The sequence below is a fragment of the Elephas maximus genome, chromosome 6 (genome assembly GCF_024166365.1).
Source record: "Elephas maximus indicus isolate mEleMax1 chromosome 6, mEleMax1 primary haplotype, whole genome shotgun sequence".
Taxonomy (NCBI): domain Eukaryota; kingdom Metazoa; phylum Chordata; class Mammalia; order Proboscidea; family Elephantidae; genus Elephas; species Elephas maximus.
The window spans coordinates 40145608-40164671 of NC_064824.1; the positions used below are offsets into that span (position 1 = coordinate 40145608).

General features: G+C 38.5%; 1 protein-coding gene across 29 annotated transcripts in view; it reads right to left on the minus strand.

The window, feature by feature from the left end:
• The window catches only part of GTDC1 (glycosyltransferase like domain containing 1), a 513355-nt gene that overhangs the window by 98392 nt on the left and 395899 nt on the right, over positions 1-19064 (minus strand). For all 29 annotated transcript variants that reach the window (XR_007517814.1, XR_007517811.1, XR_007517819.1 and 26 more), the window contains one exon: positions 15271-15380. Coding sequence is in view for 19 of the 29 variants with exons in the window: in XM_049887128.1 (XP_049743085.1) it covers positions 15271-15380 (110 nt within the window). In the remaining 10 variants the exon portion in view is untranslated. The remainder of the gene's footprint in view (positions 1-15270; positions 15381-19064) is intronic.

Here is a 19064-nt window from a genome sequence, read left to right on the forward strand (position 1 = left end):
CAAACAGAGATGAGGAAAGGGCTCTGGGTGGTGAAATGTGAGTTACCTTCAGGCAATGCTGAGTAAGGTTACAGCACAGATACACACACAAACAGATTAAAGTAAGGCTAGGAAGGTAGTTGAAATCATACTGGAAGGCCCTGAAAGCCAGACCAATGAGGCTGGACTTAATTCGATGCGGGCAGGAGAAGAGGAGAAGGTAAGACACACAGAGCTCATCTTTACAAAGTTAAGTTAGAAAAGGCTTCCAGGTTTGAATGGTGGGTGATTTTATTTGGCCCCATTAAGTAATGGGAGCTAAGTAAGGATGGATGCAGTGAGAAAGGAAACAAGGCTCCTGATGATACCTGGAGGTAAAGAAACAGTGAGAGGTGATGATAGGTTCAAAAGTACACATCAGGGTGGCTGGAAAACTGACTGGCCTAGATCAATGGTTCTCAACTCTTGGAGGGGCTTGAGATTGGGAGTGCAGACAAATACCAGAATGGGGAGGAACAAAATAGGTTTTGAAAAAGCAAAATTATTATACTTATTGTTTTAATGATAAAAAATTTCAGAAAGTATCACTATATGAAATCTCCTTGGTGGGTAGGGATATGTGCCCTATTTTTAAGGCTGAGGGACCAAATCTCAAAGATCCTTTCCAATCTACCATTCTTTATCTATTAAAGATGAAAGGCATTATCTTATGAATGCATGAACTAAGGCAAAAAGAGGTGACTTAGCTTACCAATGGCAGAGCTGGAGCTACATCCTGAGTCTTCAAAATTCACAAAGGAATATTTTCCATTCTTAAGTTGAGGATATAGAGATATATGTTCCATTGCAATATTACCTAGGATGGTTTCCATTTTACAAATGTAACAATTTAGGCAGAGAGACATAGTTGAAAAAGCTCACTTGTTGGATACAGATATTCACTCCCTTTCTGTGTCAGAGAATCTTGTTTGACAGGCATTGCAGGAAACGTGAGTGTATAAAACAGGTCTTCCACTATGGTTCCGTACTGGGGCAAATGTTATTTTGACCCTATCACACCCCAAATCACGACCACATAAAATACAGGAACTCAGAAAGACAAAATGCTAAAGCAACGAATAATATCTACATTCTAACAACTTTTGTCTATCAATCCTAAGTCATATATACATTCGTAAACCAGAAAACAAACTCGTTGCCATTGAGTCGATTCCGATTCATAGTGATGCTATAGGACTGAGTAGAACTGCTCCACAGGGTTTCCAAGGAGCGCCTGGTGGATTTGAACTGCTGACTTCCTGGTTAGTAGCCATAGCTCTTAACCACTACACCACGAGGGTTTCCATATACCTTCATAGGTTTTTAAAATTAGGATCTGTTTTTAATTTTTTTTAATTTTTATTATGCTTTAAGTGGAAGTTTACAAATCAAGTCAGACTCTCATACAAAAATTTATAAACACCTTGCTATATAAAAAATTTTTTTTTGCTATATACTCCTAATTGCCCTCCCCCTAATGAGACAGCACACTCCTTCCCTCCACTCTCTCTTTTTGTGTCCATTTGGCCAGGTTCTGACCCCCTCTACCCTCTCATCTCCCCTTCAAACAGGAGATGCCAACATAGTCTCAAGTGTCTACTTGATCCAAAAAGCTCGTTCTTCACCAGTATCCTTGTCTATCCCATAGTCCAGTCCAATCTCTGTCTGAAGAGTTTGTTTTTAATTTCTTATTGGCCTAATATCTTGGACTTTTCTCACTGACTTTTTAATTAATCCATCTATTTCCTTGTGTCTTTCTGAAGTGTACATTTCTCATAAACTTTGGGCACAATTGAATCAAGAGCATTTTTCTTGTAACTTTCAAGAACAATTTCTTGAGAGATGTTTTGGGAGCTGTATTCTGAAACATTATCTTCACGGTCTTTCCCCTGGTTGGATGGATAAATGATCTTGCCTTGAGAGCCGCACTGATTCTGGTTTCTAGTTTTAGTAGAAAAGATAAATACTCTACTTACAGAAGCTGCAGGAGGAGACCTCAAGCAGGCCTAGAGTTTGGGTTCACCAGGGGATACAGCACACCTGGGACACGATCATAGGGAAAGGACAGATTCTCAAAGAAAACGTCCAAGAATGGGAACAGTTATTATCAGTTACTTGCACCTGGTGAGTAGGCAGGTAAGTTGCCAGAGTCTCCTGGGAATTTGGGAGGGAAGGGCAGTGGCAGGGTTAATAAATCCCTCTTGATAAAGGAAAAGAGAGCTTCTCAAGTACCGAACTTTACCCTAGTCAGGAGAATCGTTGAGAGTTGGGCCAGGAAAGCTTACTCATCCTTGGGGAGTGCTCTGTGTGGCTGTCTCTTTTTAGGAAGTTGTACTCTTCACCTACAAAGTATCTTTCCATCAATTACAACATGGCCCATGTGATGGTTAAGACTGTATATCAGCTTGGCTGGGCCATAAGTCTCAGTGTTTTGGCAGCTGTACAATGTTGCGATCACTTCCCTGTTCAAATGTGATATGTGACCACCCCCATGATGGAATCTGCTGAGTGGTACCACCGAGGGCAGGGCCTGTGGAGGCTCACTGCCCCCTCAGCCTTCATCTCTCTGCCCTCCATCATCCTTCTAGTCCCTGCTTGCCTTGCCAAGGCTTTTGGCTTGTTCTGGATCCTGCAGCTGCCTCTCGTCATTTGACCACCCATTCTCGGGACTAGTGCTAGCAGCTTACCTGCTGATCTTGGGATTCCTTGATCTTCACAGCCTGTGAACAAGAGTCCTGCTCTCCAACCTGCCAATCTTGTGTTCACCAGCCCCTGTGGCTACGCAAATCAGTAGAAGCCTTGTGGTCTTGCCTGCAGATCCTGGGATTTGTTGACCTTCACAGCATGTGAGAGGGAGCACTGCTCTCCGACCTGAAGATTTTGGGTTCGCCAGCCTCTGTGGCTATGTGAATCTGGAAAGGACTCTATCCTGATCCATGGACTTAGGATGTTACAGCTTCTATAATCACATGAGCTGTTTCCTTGATATAAATCTCTCTCTCTCTGTATATATATTTACATGCTTTACTGGTTTTGCTTCTCTAGAGAACTCAGCCTAAAACAGCCCATTATGGTATCCAAGTGATAAGTGACCATAGTGCAATGTGATATGCATTTTGCAACTGATGGAATGAGTATGAGTACTATGAAGCAATTTCAAAAGGAAGAGAAGGCATAGAAAAAGAAGTAACACTATAGGTGAGATTTTGCCAGGTGAAGAAAAGGTATGTATGTGACTATGTGGGGAGGAAGTTAAACAATAACACAAGTCATGGAGGTGCTAAGTGCATGGATGTATTCAGGAAAGGGCAAAGAGAACCAAAATTCATGAGGGACTAGGTTGGGGTCAGATTTTGAAGAACCTCATTTGCTACAAAGGAAATTTAACTCTGCCCTGAAGAAAATCTGAGAGAGATTCTTATTAGTGTTATAGTATTAATATTCTCTTCTTGGATGATCTGGATTTAGAAAGAAAACTGATAGCAGTAGGTAGATGACTTGAATATCAATACCAATTTGTAGTCTTTGTAGGAGTCAAGGATCCAGAAGATAAGAGCAAGAACTGGAGAAGAGGCAACAGAAATAAGAATGAGGCATGGGATCAAAACGAATAGGAACTTACTGACCTGTTGACTATGAGATGTTAGAAAAGAAAATGAGACAAATGTAACTTTTGTCATCTGCTTCTTCCTTGGAATTATTTCCACAGGATAAATTCTCTGACGTGAAATTATTGAGTCAAACAAAGAGTATAGATATGCATATGGCTCAGGAAAAATAATTTATATTGCCATCACCATGCATGAAGATGTTTTTCTTCTTAGTTATGCTATACCTTTACTTTTGCTGCTTTGATCATTGTAGCTTTTCTCATAATTCCTTTGGATATACTTTTATTACTGGCAAAATTAAAGTTTTTTTTTTTTTTCCAAGATTTAACTTAGTATTGATTTCTTCTGATATCATTATCTCTGTTGCTTCTGAGCTGTGTGATCTTGGGCGAGTTATTTACTTAAGGCTTAGTGTCCTTATCTGTACACAGAGAAGAGTAATCGTACATATCTATTGCAGAGACCTGCTGTGAGGATAAAATGAGGTAATATATGTAAAAGGTGTAGTCCTGTGACTGGTACGTATAAAAATGGTGGCATGACATCAGACCTCCTTGTCTAACTTTAGGGGAAGGGACAGAATCACCATCAACATCCCATAAGATTCCTATGAGATGGAGGTCAAACATAGCTCCACTCTCCAATCTTTTTACCAATTCTGACACCAGCTGTTCTTCCCATAGCACTCTCTAATTCTCCACTGGGTTTGATAATTTGTTGCAGTGGCCACACAGAGCTCACAGACCATATTCACAACTGTGGGGTTTATTAGGGCAGTAATAGGTTACAATTCAGGATCAGGATCAACTTGGAAATAAGAGGAATGACACAGAATACAGTTCTTTGATCAGAACAGCTTCTCGGCCATGCCCGCATGTAGGCCTCTCTCTCAGCCCTCTGTCCTCAGCCCTCAATCTGGCCGCTGCCCTGCTCAGGCAAGTATTACAAAACTCTTCAGCTCTGCCGATAAGTGCCCAGAAGTACCCCACTCCGCCAGGAAGCCCCCTGCCCGAAGGCATGCAGCTCTCTTGCTCTGTGGGTCGGCAACATAGCCTGCTGGTCCCATGCTGATGCTATCTCATGCCATCTTCAATGTTACAACTCTCTCTGTCTCCTGGGTCTAGGAGGTTCTCAATGCAGGGACCCAGGGTCTAAAGGATGTGCTCCACTTCCAACTGTTCTTCTTCATGGTAGTGAGATCCCCCTCCAACCTCTGGGATTGACTCCCTTTTAAGTTCAATGGGATGGTCTCACCCCTGCAAGGGTTTCATGTACCTTATTTGCATTGGCAAAACCGTTCAATCCTCTTGGTGGGCCATAAGCATAGTCCCACCCAATCATTTTATGGGAATTACAAGACCATGGCTAGAAGGGTCATATAAAGTAATTCACTGCACCGCAGTACAGAGTTAAGAGTTCAGTAAACTACTGTATGTATTATTGTAAGTATGTTGATGCTACTGTATTTATCTATAATACATATTTACTATGTATGCTTCATTTCTTATGTGGCTATTTTGCTTTATTGTTTTTATTATACAGCAGTTATTTATTTTACTCAATTCTTGTAGAAAAACACTGTGTTTTAGAACTGGAATAAGTTTATTGTTAAACTTTGTTGGATATTAAATTCATATAAAAACTGGGTTTATTTCTGAATTCTCTATTTTCACCCGCTTTTCTACTTACACATTTTTGAATCTGTAAAGTTCTCTTTTAAAGGTTATCATAGCATACGGGTTCTGAATCTGGTAGAATACGCTTTCCTTTTTAAGTGATTTATTTGATATTCTGCCCATTTATTTATTCATTCTGTATGAATTTTTTTTTTTTTTTTGAGCCCTGGTGGAGTAGTGGTTAAGAGCTTGGCTGCTAACCAAAAGGTCAGCAGTTTGAATTTACCAGCTGCTCCTTAGAAACCCTATGGGGAAGTTCCACTCTGTCCTACAGGGTCACTACGTGTGGGGATCGACTTGATGGCAATGGGCTTATGGTATGAATTTTAGAACCACTCTATGAAGATATAGAAAGTAATATTCTGGCATCTTAATTGTAATGTTGTTAAATTCCCAAGTTATCTTAATGGATATTGTCATTTCTATTATAGTATCTATTGTTTCCTGTAAGGAATATAGATGTCTACTTTTATTCGAATCTTTTTTAGTTCGCTCATTACATTTTATTGTTTCCTTCAGCACAGGACTGTGGGACAGAAGACTTCAGTTTGAATTTCTGACTACCCCCAAGCATAATCTTGGGAGAGTGACTTTATGTGTATATCTAAAAATCAGGTGGAGGTAGTTCTGTCTACTGAGAATCCACTTTAGATCCATGCTACTAAAATGGGCAATATAAGAAATTTTCTTCAACTATAAATTGAGCATGGGAACTGTTGCAGGATTACCTAAATCACTAGATTGCTATAAGGGTTCTAAGAGAAAATGCATTCAAAAATCATTTTGAAAACATTACAATATAGAAAATATATATATGGTAGAAGTGTCTAATGAAATTTAAGTGTATAAACATTTTTGCCTCCAAGACAGTAAGATTCCAGAAGGGAGTGATCATGACTTCTCCTTTTGGTATTCACAATACATGGTGCTAGACCATAAGAAGAGCTTAGTAAATAATTCTGTTTTAGGAGAATGGGTACACAGTGATTAAAAAAAAAAAAAAGAATTAAAAGAAGGAATAGGTTTAAGACATGGTATGGTTTGGAGATAATGAGTTTATTCAATCTTATTAGCGAATGTATTTGATCTCATATCTAACTTTATAATTCAGCTTTGATCATTATTTTAATAGCTTTCCTTCTGCTGGACTCCCCTTACAACAAAACTGTATACCTTTATATTAATGTGACATAAGTTGTGTTCCTAGAACTTTTCTATCAATTCTATCTAAGTGTAGCTGCTATGCTAAAATGAGAGTGTGGCTAGGAGCTGAGTGAAGAAGGAGAGGGGAGAGTAGGGAAATGTTATATAATTACCCAACATTTGACTCCAGAGCTAAGGATCAGGAATATGCCAAGATCACAGTAATAACCATTGTCATGCCAGATACTAACCAGAAGCTTTCTACATACTGTTCTTAACCTCAAATTAAAGGTGAGCCATAAAGACTTCTGTCTGCCAAAACCATAGTTCAGGTTTTCAGTTTCCCTGCATCCTTTCTGGCCGTTCTGTTGCCTAAATACAAACTCCTTCTCCCACCATGTCTACAGTATGGAATGAAGAACCCTCATGTGAGGCTTTGGCTGTTCATAGAAAATATTTTTTTTTAATTTTTATTGTACTTTAGATGAAGGTTTACAGAACAAACTAGTTTCTCATTAAACAGTTAGTACACGTATTGTTTTATGACCTTCGTTAACCACCCCACGACATGTCAACACTCTCCCTTCTCAACCGTCGTTCCCTATTACCAGCTTCATAGAAAATATTTTGTTTAGAATTATCGTGGGAAATATTTAAGTATACAAATATATTCCATTGATTTGATGTCCTGAGCATTTGCTTTTTTTTAAACCATATCAAGGGCTCACGATCTGATGATGTCATGAGAACCAGCCAAAAGTAACATTTTGCATTGAGGACACTCTAGACATTTTGGTTCATTTGTAACATGGTTTCTGACAGATGTTTTATGTAGAAGGACGGGCTTTCAATTTTCTGGATAAAAATAATTACAATAATGGTACAGCATCATTAATGTCTACTTTGGATCCAAAATGCATGAACAATTCATTCCATATACAAACTCTAATGGGAAGTCCATGAGTCTTATAACAAAACCTGCATAAGTAGTTTACAAAGCACTCTGCCCCATATTATGTAATTGTGTGGAAATCATCATTATAACCCTCTGAAGTGGGTAGGAGAGGTGGCTTTATTATTGTTATTTTCCTTTCCCTTGTTCTCCTTTTTATCCCACAGATGGATTAACTGAGGTTAACCTAGAAAGCTACAGGACCCAGCCTCAAACCCAGTCTTCTGACTTCAATTCCTCTAAATCAGGGTTTCTCAACCTTGGCACAATACACATTTTAGACTCGGTAATTCTTTGTTGCGGGGGAGGGGGTGTCTCGTGCACTGTAGGATACTTAGCAGTATTTCTGGCCTCAAAAAAAAAAAAAAAATTTTTTTTTTTTTTACTCACTAGATACCAGTAGCAACCCCTGGCTCCCAAAGTTTTAACAACAAAAATGTTTCTGGACACTGCTGAACGTCCCCTGGGGAACAAAATCATCCCTAGCTGACAACCCCTATAAGCTTTCCAAAATGCCAAAACACCTGTAAGTAATAATTAACTCCATTCCCGGAGAGACCAACTGGATTTCATATTTGTTCTGTCTTACGGGACACAGTTGTTCGATGTGTCTTCAGACACCAGCTGGTTTGTTTCCAGCAAGAGGACTGCAGGCAGACCTCTAATATGTTAAGAGTTCTTGACACCCCTGGATAGTCTCACCCAGATTAAGGCAGAAATAGACGTGGTTTTCTCTGATAGGTCACAGACCATATGCATATTAAAGAGCTGTGGTGGTCAGTTAGTGTTGTTCACCAAATATTTCCATTCTCCCCACTTTTGGGCACAAAGCAGAGTTTTGTATCCTGGCCCTGTTATTGTTGGGTGGTGCTTTACAACAAGCTCTGGCCAAGGAGTTAAGTGGAGCCTTTGTCAGTTCTAGGTCAGAGCACTTACTTGCTGATGGGAGACCCTCCTGCACTTCCTCTTCCTTCTGGTGTGGTAACCAGCAATGTTTGAGATGTTGACTGCTCTGTCAGCTTGGGTCCCTGACAGACTATGATGAGTAGACACTCCTGCCCACCCGCAATAAACATATAGAGTGAGTAAGAAATAAACTTACGTGTTTTAAACCACTGAAATTCTAAGGTTGTTTGTTACTTTACCATAACCCACCTTATCCTGACTGATATAAAAACTGAAAGATGAGATAAAATTGAAAAACAGGTTTACATTAGATCTAGAGTCACTTATACTAAAACAGAAAATATAAGATTATCTAGAATTTACACTTGCTTAAGTTTTACGGTTCTGTCCTGCAAATTTCTCTATTTTTCATTCACCAACTCTTTAGTATCTGGAAATTGTGCTTCAATGCAGACTTACTCGTGTTGTTGTTGTTAGTTGCTGTCGAGTCAATTCTAGCTCACAGTGACCCCATATGTGCAGAGCAGAATAGCTCCATAGGGCTTTCAAGGCTGTGACCTTTTGGAAGCAGATTGCTAGGCCTGTCTTCTAAGGACCTCTGGGTAGGTTTGAACCCACAGCCTTCTGGCTAGTAATTGAGTGTTTAACCATTTGCGACACTGCTAGTGAATCCTAGAGTTCTGATAAGGTATGTAAATTGTTCTATCCTATTTTGCCAAACTCATGCTCTCATTCTTTCAAGTAATATTTATTGGGTGCTAAATATTTTTTTATTTTTTTTTAAATATGTGTTGAATGCTATCTGATCTACCTTACCAATGCATATTGCTTTTTACATCTTTCTCCTGATGAAGACAGATGGAATAGAGAAGAGTGAGATAACTTTAACATCTATGGGGGGAATATTTAGGAAATGAGAAAAAAATTCAAGAGATCATGTGAGAAAAATGGAAATGATTTCACATGAATAGCCAAGGATCTCCCACGATTATCACTTTCTGCTCTCTTACCTATAAATCAGGGATGATTTTGTGGATTTCCATGTAGAGCATGGGTAGAGCAGGTCAGTCCTGGAAGCAGACTGACAAGGTTTGAATTGTGGCTTCACAATTGACTAGCTGGGTGATTTCAGGCAAGTGACTTAAGTGTCTTACTTTTCTGAGCTGTAAAATGAGATTACAATAGTGCCTAATTCAGAGGGTTGTGAAGACTAAACAAGGCAATGCATAAAGAACTTAAAACAGTACCTGGCACATGATAAGCACTTAAGAAGTATCAGTTCTAATGTTTTTAAGTGATAAACAAAGCACTGAAGCGGGACTACAGGTTCCAAAGTGCCACAGAACATGTCTGCTTTATTCATTACTTTTTCCTTAATGCCTGGCAGAGTGCTTAGAACAAAGTATATATTTAAAAACATTTGTTGGACAAATACATAAGTGAGTAGGGATGAGGAGACTGAGTCTCAGATTCTACTCCTGGCCTTACCACCACTTCCTGTCCAGCTCTCCCTGTGTACTCAGTGTGAGATCTTGGTAAGGCCACAGATTGTTCTAGATGCCTATAAACTATAACAGAAAATCAGAAGTCTAGCACAGTTTTCAAAAAAGGTATTAAATAATCTCTAACATAATTTTTACATGAAAATAATCAACAGTGTAGAGACTCTACAAAGTTTCTGAATTATAGTTTTAAAATTCTTAAAAGAGATTTAGCAGATATTATTTGCTCAGTGACATGCTGTTTCTTAGCTCTGCAGAGAGGGAAAGAGAATGACTTTGGAGAAAGGGTAGTGGTCCTGTTGTGATATATTATACCTTCCCTGGGTTTTCAATACATCTAGACTCTTATGAAACCTGCTGTCGTAGAGTCGATCTTGACTCACAGCAACCCTATAGGGTTTTCTGGTTTAGCCTCTTATTAAAAGAGAAAAGCTTGACTCATAAGCTATGTAATCAAAGTGACTTAAATGTTTGGAGCCTCAGTTTCCCTACCTATATAATGGGATAATAACACTTACTGCATTGGGATTATCATGAGCGTTACATGAAATCATCTGGCTAAGGACCAGGTAACAAGCAAACTGTCAATAAACGGTAGTTACTAATAGCATAACAATAATAATTGCAATTATTTACATGAAAACCACTTTTCCACAAATGTTAACAGTACTGAGAGTAATTGTCTGCTAGTATTCAGTGAATAATTTGGTTTTATGATTTGAGTTTTAGATATGTTATTGCAAGCACCCAGCAGAGACAACCGGCAAAGAAAGGTATACCTGCTAGGTAACTCCTTTTGAGAAGCACCAAGATAAGAGATTAGGAGTACCAGATGAAGACTTGGGGATAAATTAATGTTTAAACTTAGAGAGACAGTTGGGACAGAAAACAAGAAGAACATGGAAAGCAGCGAAGTACCACCTAGCTGTGTGATCTTGAATAAGTTACTTAATTCTCTGTGCCTCAGTTTGTCCACCTGGAAGAAATGGAAACAACAATTCCGCACAGGTCTGTCATAAAGAATTAGAGTTAATATTTGTTAAGGGCTTAGGACAATGCCTGGAACAGAGTAAGTGCTATGTAACTGTTAAATAAACCAGAAGGGTGATAACAATGGCTGAGGAAGTCTCTGGAGCAAAACTAGCAAAGTGCCCTTCTAAGGGCACAACCTGAAAAGTTCCCAAGCTCATTCATCCATTCAACAAACTGGGCCCCTCCCATGTACGAGGTGGGAAACCCTGGTGGTGTAATGGTTAAGAGCTGCGGCTGCTAACCAAAAGGTCAGCAGTTCGAATCCATCAGGTGCTCTTGGAAACTCTATGCGGCAGTTCTACTCTGTTGTATAGGCTTGCTATGAATTGGAATTGACTCTTCAGCAACAGGTTTGTTTGTTTTTTATGTGTGAGGTGAAGTGCAAAAGCTGTAAAGAGAATTGATTTGCATTTGTAATGATAGGGATGGACCAGAGGCTGAGACAGAAAGGGGCCTTTCCTGAGGTAGGGAGCAAAGGAAGCATATACATAGACAATCTGATACCCCTTCCTATGGGCTTCTGCTGCATTCCATAATTATTTCACAGCATCCTGGGTATCTGTTAATTGTATATAAGTGTCTCCCAGAGACATAGCTCCCTGAAGACAGACTGAATCCAGTTCACCAAAGAATCCCATTCCCGCAGTGCTCAGTATGTGTTGAATTAGAGTCAAAGTGGGCAGGAAGACGGGACCTGTAATTACTGAGCACAAGACACTTGAGACCTAACTTTTTCACACCCTGTTTCAACCCTCCATATTGCTCTAAACAGTTCAGTGTGGGAAGGAAGAGCTGTGATCCCAAGAACATGGCCCTTTGAGTGAAAACCTAGTCTTTTCCTGAAATAAACCAAACTAAATCATTGCCGTTAAGTCAATTCCGACTCACAGCATAGTGGCCTAAAATACACAACGGTAAAATGGACTAAGAAACCTTCTGCTTAGGGATTTCCTCAAGCCACTTTTCTCCGTACATTCATAAATACCTTAAAGCTGGCACAAACAAAACTGAACTCACCGGCTTTACAAGGGCTGAATTCTTTCTCCTCACTCATCCATCTCCCAAATTCTTTTCTGAGTTTTTCTTGAGAATATCTCTCTCATACAGCCCTTCCACTAACCTTTCTGCCATTACCTCACAAAAATCACATTTGGGTCACCAACATAGAGCCTCACTGTGACTCTGACTATACACAATTGCAAGAAGTTTCCTAAAATATAAGCTTTATCATGTATCTTCCCTGTTTAAGATTTAGGATCCCTGTTTCTTACCATTACCTAATCTATTTTGGTTATGAAGATCCTGGATATTTTGGCCCTATCCTACCTATCCAAATGTATTACCTACTTACTAGTCTGTATGTAAAATCCCTTGTTCATTTAGATGAGGGACTTCACAGCCGTAGTTAATGCAGTTGCTCCCTCATTTCTACATTATTTCAAATGTTTACTTCTATAGCTATTTGCCCATGTAATTTCTCTTTCTGGACTATTCTAATCCTTCTTTTCTGATTACTCAAATAGTTTTGGCTATCCAAGTACTAGCTCTTCAATTAGTACTCTATTCTAAGCCTCATGTATTAGTCACTGTTGTTGGGTGCCATCAAGTCGATTCCGACTCATGGGGACCCCATGAGTAGAACTGTTCCATAGGGTTTTCTTGGCTGTGATCTTAATGGAAGCAGATCACCAGGCCTTTTCTTCCGTGGTACTGCCGGGTGAGTTCAAACCGCCAACCTGAAGGTTGGCAGGCAGCTGCAAATACCAACATAAAACTATATTATGTTGTGTTTCACTTTGTTTCCTGTGCTTATATACAAGTGTTCTCTTCTCAACAAAATTATAAATTCCTAAGGCAGGGAGTTTATATTATCTTACCCATTTATCCAACAAATATTCACTGAGTTACTGCATTGTGCCAGGCTTTGGGGTACACCAATGAATATGACAGACCTCACAGCACCTATATTCTAGTGTATGTGTTTGGGGGGGTGGGTAAAAAAAAATTCACACACATAATTACATAATTAGAAACCATGGTAAACACCATGAAGAAAAAGGATAGTGTGTTGTGAGACCATGCTGAAGCTTCATATTGAAAGAAAATGCCCCTCAGCTGAGATCAAAAGGATAAAGCCAAAATAAACAGGCAAATGACCAGAGACCTGGGGGAAAAAAAGCCTGGTGCCTTAGAGGAAAAGAAAAAAGACTGGTATTGGTAAACCGTAGAGGACAGAAGATGAGCCATGTCAGATGAGACTACTGAAGTAGAGACTGGGTATGGTTGCTCACTGCTCGAATCAACACATACTTGTTAAGTGAAGGTAAACTTTAGGTGGTCCTTAGGAGTCATAATGAATGAAGACAGAGGGAATGTCTCAATTTTTGCTGTCTGTATATTTAGAATTTTCAAAAAATGCTGAACACCCAGAGCTTAAAAAAACTGTTGATGTTATCGTTAGGTGCCGAAGAGTCAGTTCTGACTTGCAGTGACCCTATGTACCACAGAACAAAACACTGCCTGGTCCTCGCCATCCTCACAATTGTTGCTATGTTTGAACCCATTGTTGCAGCCACAGGGTTAATCCATCTTGTTGAGGGTCTTCCTCTTTTTCACTGACCCTCTACTTTACCAAGCATGACACCCTTTTCCAGGGACTGGTCCCTCTTGATAACATGTCCAAAGTACGTGAGAAGACGACGCACCATTTTTGTTTCTAAGCAGCATTCTGGCTGTACTTCTTCTAAAACTTCTTGTTCACTCTTCTGGCAGTCCATGGTATATTCAATATTATTCGTCAACACCATAATTCAATGGCATCAATTCTTCTTTGGTCTTCCTTATGCACTGTCCAGCTCTTGCATGCATATGAGGTGACTGAAAATACCACGGCTTAGGTCAGGTGCACCTTAGTCTTCAAGGTGCCATCTCTGCCCAATGCAATATGTTGTCTGCTATCTTGACTGCTGCTTCCATGGGTGTTGATTATGTATCTGAGTAAAATGAAATCCTTGACAACTTCAATATTGATGCTGCTTATTGGTCCAATTATGAGGACATTTGTTTCATGTTGAGGTGTAATCCATACTAAAGGCTGTAGCTTTTGATCTTCATCACTAAGTGCATCACATCTTCTTCACTTTCAGCAAGCAAGGTTCTGTCACCTGCATATCACAGTTTGTTAATGAGTCTTCCTCTAATCCTGATGCTACATTCTTCTTCATATAGTTCAGCTTCTCAGATTACTTGCTCAGTCTATAGGCTGAATAAATACGGTACGAGGATATGACCTTGACACACACCTTTTCTGATTTTAAACCAGGCAGTATTCCCTTGTTCTGTTCAAACAGCTGCCTCTCGGTCTATGTACAACTTCTGCAGGAGCACAATGAAGTGTTCTGGAATTCCTATTTTATGCAATGTTATCCATAATTGGTTATGATCCACATAGTCGAATGCTTTTGCAGTCAATAAAACACAGGTAAACATCTTTCTGGTTTTCTCTGTTTTCAGCCGAGATCTATCTGACATTAGCAGTGATATCTCCTATTCCGTGCCCTCTTCTGAATCTGGCTTGAATTTTGGGCAGTTCCCTGTCAATGTACTGCTGCAATTGCTTTTGAATAATCTTCAGCAAAATTTTACTTGCTGGTGATATTAATGATAGTATTTGGTAATTTCCACATTCTGTTGGCTCACCTTTCTTTGGAATGAGCACAAATATGGATCTCCTCCAGCTGGTTGGCCAGGCAGCTGTCTTCCAAATTTCTTGGCATAGACAAGTGAGCACTTCCGGTGCTTATGAAAGGTATCAGAACGCTCATCTTACTCATCCACACATAACCAGTAAGGATGCAGTGAATAAAATGGTCCTGAAAGGCTCCATGGAAAATAAGGATGGGAGGCTCTGCTGCTACCAGCATCAATTTTTGTCTGTTATCTCAAGATCAATATAAAAGGCATGGACCAATGACAACTATGGTATAGACTGTGGTCCACTCCATATTAAAAGTTAGATGCCAAAATGTTTTACACGGGCCACCTAACAGATGGTAATATATTTCAGTCATTACCAGTGTGAACAGGATTCAAGCCAGTGACCCTAGAGGTGAGAGGATGTATATCCAATTACAAATCCCACTTTCCTTAAGTGTTAAGATGCCTAAAGCAATATATTTTATTTACATCAAGATGCACTGTATAAACTATATTTGATAAAAGAGATGACTTCACGTTCTCAACTTAAATCAAAGAATGCTTACTTAAGTTTTTTTTTTAATTGAATCAGACTTTAATGCCATCGTATAATCTTTTGGTTACCGGTGCTCATCTTGATTATTCTAACAAAAGGAAACACAGAAATTAATACTTAAGTTGTTAGATCTTATGTCTTCTATAAAAATATATATGAGAAAGTTCAAAAGAGATACCTGGGACATCTGTGAAGGTTTCTCCAAGGACAGAGACGTGGAAATTGAGTCCTAGGTCCTTTAGATGCATTAATACCTTAAAAAAGCTCTCTGGATCTTTATCATGCTCCCTAGAAATAAACACACAAAACATAACTTCTGTTATCTTAAGGTATGTATTAGGAAAAGTGTTTTTGATTCTCATAGTATCAAATTAGGGGACCCGGGTGGCGTAGTGGTTAAGTGCTATGGCTGCTAACCAAATGGTCGGCAGTTTGAATCCACCAGCTGCTCCTTGGAAACCCTACAGGGATGCTATGAGTTGGAATCGACTTGATGGCAAGGAGTTTGGCTTTTTTTGGTTTTAGTGCTTATTAGAGGAGCTTCTGGCATCCCAGCAGGGTTTTTTCCCTATAACCCTCACCAGCATTGAGTGGTTTCATGTCTACACACTTACTTCTCTCTTGTGATCAAAACCCTGTCCTACAGAAGTTTTAAGGCTCTGCAGCCATTTCTTAAAGGAGAAATATATTTTAATTTCACATTTTAAGGTCAGATTACAGAAACTGTAGTGCATTTTTCTTTCTCCTAAAAGATTAATTTTCCACTTAATGTAGGTTTTTAAAAAAGAAAAAATACCAGTCTTCAAAGGTTCTCTCTCTACTGGTCATGATAAAGTACCAAAGATGCTTTTCATTTCCATGGGTCTGAATACCTCCCTCTCATATTTATTGAGTCCCTTTGTGGCCACAAAGAACTCACAATTTAGGGAGTGAGATTACACACCCTCTCACCAATCTCTCATCTAAAATAGCTGAATGGAGAGTTAATAGATGCATCGAAAGGGCGTAGACCTGAATCTATGTCCACTGAGTATTAACTCAGGAGTGGAGGTTATTCAACACATGAGATAATAAAAATAAAGATAATTCTTTTATTTATTAAAGCTTTGGAAAAATTGGATTTTTTTTTGTTTAGCTTGTCAGCCTTCTTTGTAATGACAGAATGAGAGGCTAAAGGACACTAAAATTGAAAAAAAAAATTATCTAATTCAATAAATCATATTAAAATGGAATGAGTTTTTTTTACACTGGAAGGTGTGAATATTTCAGTATTTCTTGCATTTAATTACACTGTTTTAAATTATCTTATTTCAAACAGATGTGGACCAGATGTCTTCAAAATATTTGTTTTTTTATTTATAATTCAGAATTTTAACTTATTTTTTATATTACAGAAAAATACTTATATATCAGCAATTGAATTTCTCATTTACCAACTAATTATGTAAAATAAATCTGTAAATTGATCAAACTGCTATATGAAATATGAAAATTACATCATTCAGGAAATCTCATGAAAAATGACATCTGCAACCCTAAATGTGTTAATTCACAATTCAGTCAATATTTTCAGTATCAAGAATTAAAACAAATGCATCTTCTAACTAACATTTTAAAATGGCATTTATAATCTTATGAAATTGTAAGGTCTTATCGAATTAGCGTTCTATAACTATTTTAAGCTCTCTACCTCTCACAGTGTGATGTACAGCAAATAACAAGAAAGGCAAAATGTTCATCATGTTTTAAGATAGTATATATTACATGTACCACTGGCAAGGCTTTGGACAGTTCTTATACATATTACTGCTGTGGGCAAGAACAAAGACTCAAAACATTTTGAAAGTAAAGAATACACCATATGCTATCTTCAACCATATTAATCAAATAACTGCCAACTAATCTGTAAAACGTTCTTTTAGTCTAATTTTTTTTTTTTACATTGTGTTTTAGGTGAAGGTTTACAGAGCAAATTAGTTTCCCATTCAATAGTGTGTACACATGCTGTTCTGTGTCACTGGTCTCAATCCCCGCAATGAGTCAGCACTCTTCCCATTACCCGTCTGAGTTCCCCATTTCCATTCATTCAGCTTTCCTGCTCCTTCTGCCTTCTCGTGTTTGCTCTCGGGCAGATACTGCCCTTTTGGTCTCACAGAGATGACTGTTCTAAGGAGCACTTTTGTCATGGGTGTTATTGTTTATTTTATATGCACATTTATAATTTGGCTGAAAGGTGATCTCTGGGAATGGCTTCAGTCCCAAGTTAGAAGGTGAGAAGGGTGTATGAGGGCCAAGGTTCCTCCAGTCTCTCTCAGACTAGTAAATCTGGTCTTTTTTATGAATTTAAATTTTGCTGTACATTTTTTTCCCACTCTAACTGCGACTTTCTATTGTGATCCTGGTCAGAGTGGCAGCCAGGCACCATCTAGTTCTTCTGGTTTCAGACCAGTGGACACTGTGGTTCCTGCGGTCCATTAGTCCTTTGGACTAATTGTTTCCTTGAGTCTTTGGTTTTCTTTGCTCTCCCCTGCTTGGGATGGAAAAAGACCGATAGTCCTATCTCAGGTGGTGGCTCACAAGCTTTTAAGATCCCAGATGCTTCTCACCAAAGTAGAATGTAGTCTTTATAGTATGATTCTCTTGAAAATACTCAGATGAAAAGAATGGAAACAATATAACACAATGTATCTTAAAGAGGAGTAACACTATAGGGAAATCTAACCTCTTTAAAAAAACCCATAAACCCTAAACCCGCTGCTGTCAAGTTGATTTTGACTCAGTCACTTTGTTCTCTAATTTTTTTATTTTGAGTTCTAAAAATTTTGACTGTGGATCCCCAAGAGAATATCTATTCAAAATATTTCCTCTCCCATTTTTTTGTATTAAAGTAAAAGTAGATGCAGCTTGGAGTTGGGAGGAGGTTTAATAAGACAGGGGCTGTAGTTCTTAAAAGATTCCAATGCAAGTATTTTGAAAACAGCAGGCTTTATGAACCTATATTTTCAGGGTTTCTGTACAAGATAAATGCATTACAATCCTACTGTATTTTTTAGACATTTCTTATTGGTGGACAAAGGCTTTATATTCAATAGTCACTTTGCATAAACACAAAGGAGATTTTGTGTGAATCCTCTCTCTTTTTGCTTAAACCACAATATATTACCAAAGTAAGGTGGTATTTTACTTCCCCAAAGTTATCTCTGAGAAAAAGAGGCATTTTATACTAAAGTTCTTATAAAGTCTCTCATAATATCAGGCACCTTCTCAGTTACTTTATTTTGGACAAAGTACTGTTGGGAAAGATGCATTAGCCTGAAACAATGTCAACTGGTCTAAGTTTTGGATGGATTTAGAAGTCATTCACTTGATGGGACCAGTTAAAAAGGAAGCAAAGGTTTTAATATGGAGTTAGAAATTATTTTTGTAAGCATGACCTAACAATTCTAAGTGCTGGATGTTGCTGAAAATAAGGACTTTAAAGATCACTAAAAAAGGCAATATACTAAGTGGTTACCGGAGATCATGAGTAGTAAGTAGATTTTTATAGCTGGGGAAAAGATTTCCAGTGATGGCATCATACACAGCTTCACAAAGTCCTGCATCCCAAACTTCTTAGAATGAATTACAGATGACAGGTGGTGGTAAACATGCCAGCTGCCTGAAAAGGTGGCACCATTCTGATGTCAAGAATGCATGGGTGGGGAAGCTGAACTAAAATGAAACATGAGAGTGGGAAAAGAGCAATACTTCTAAAAGTGCTTTGTATAATATGTACTTTTAAATATTATTTATGTCTAAATTAAAAAGACATAAAAAAAATCTAAGTGGATATAAGAAGAGACTCTGAAACTTGCTCTTGAATGTAGAGTAGCTAAAGCAGAAGGAAGAAATGATGAAGTAAATGAGTTGAACAGAAGATTTCAAAGGGCAGCACATTATAATGAAACATGCAAAGACCTGGAATTATAAAAC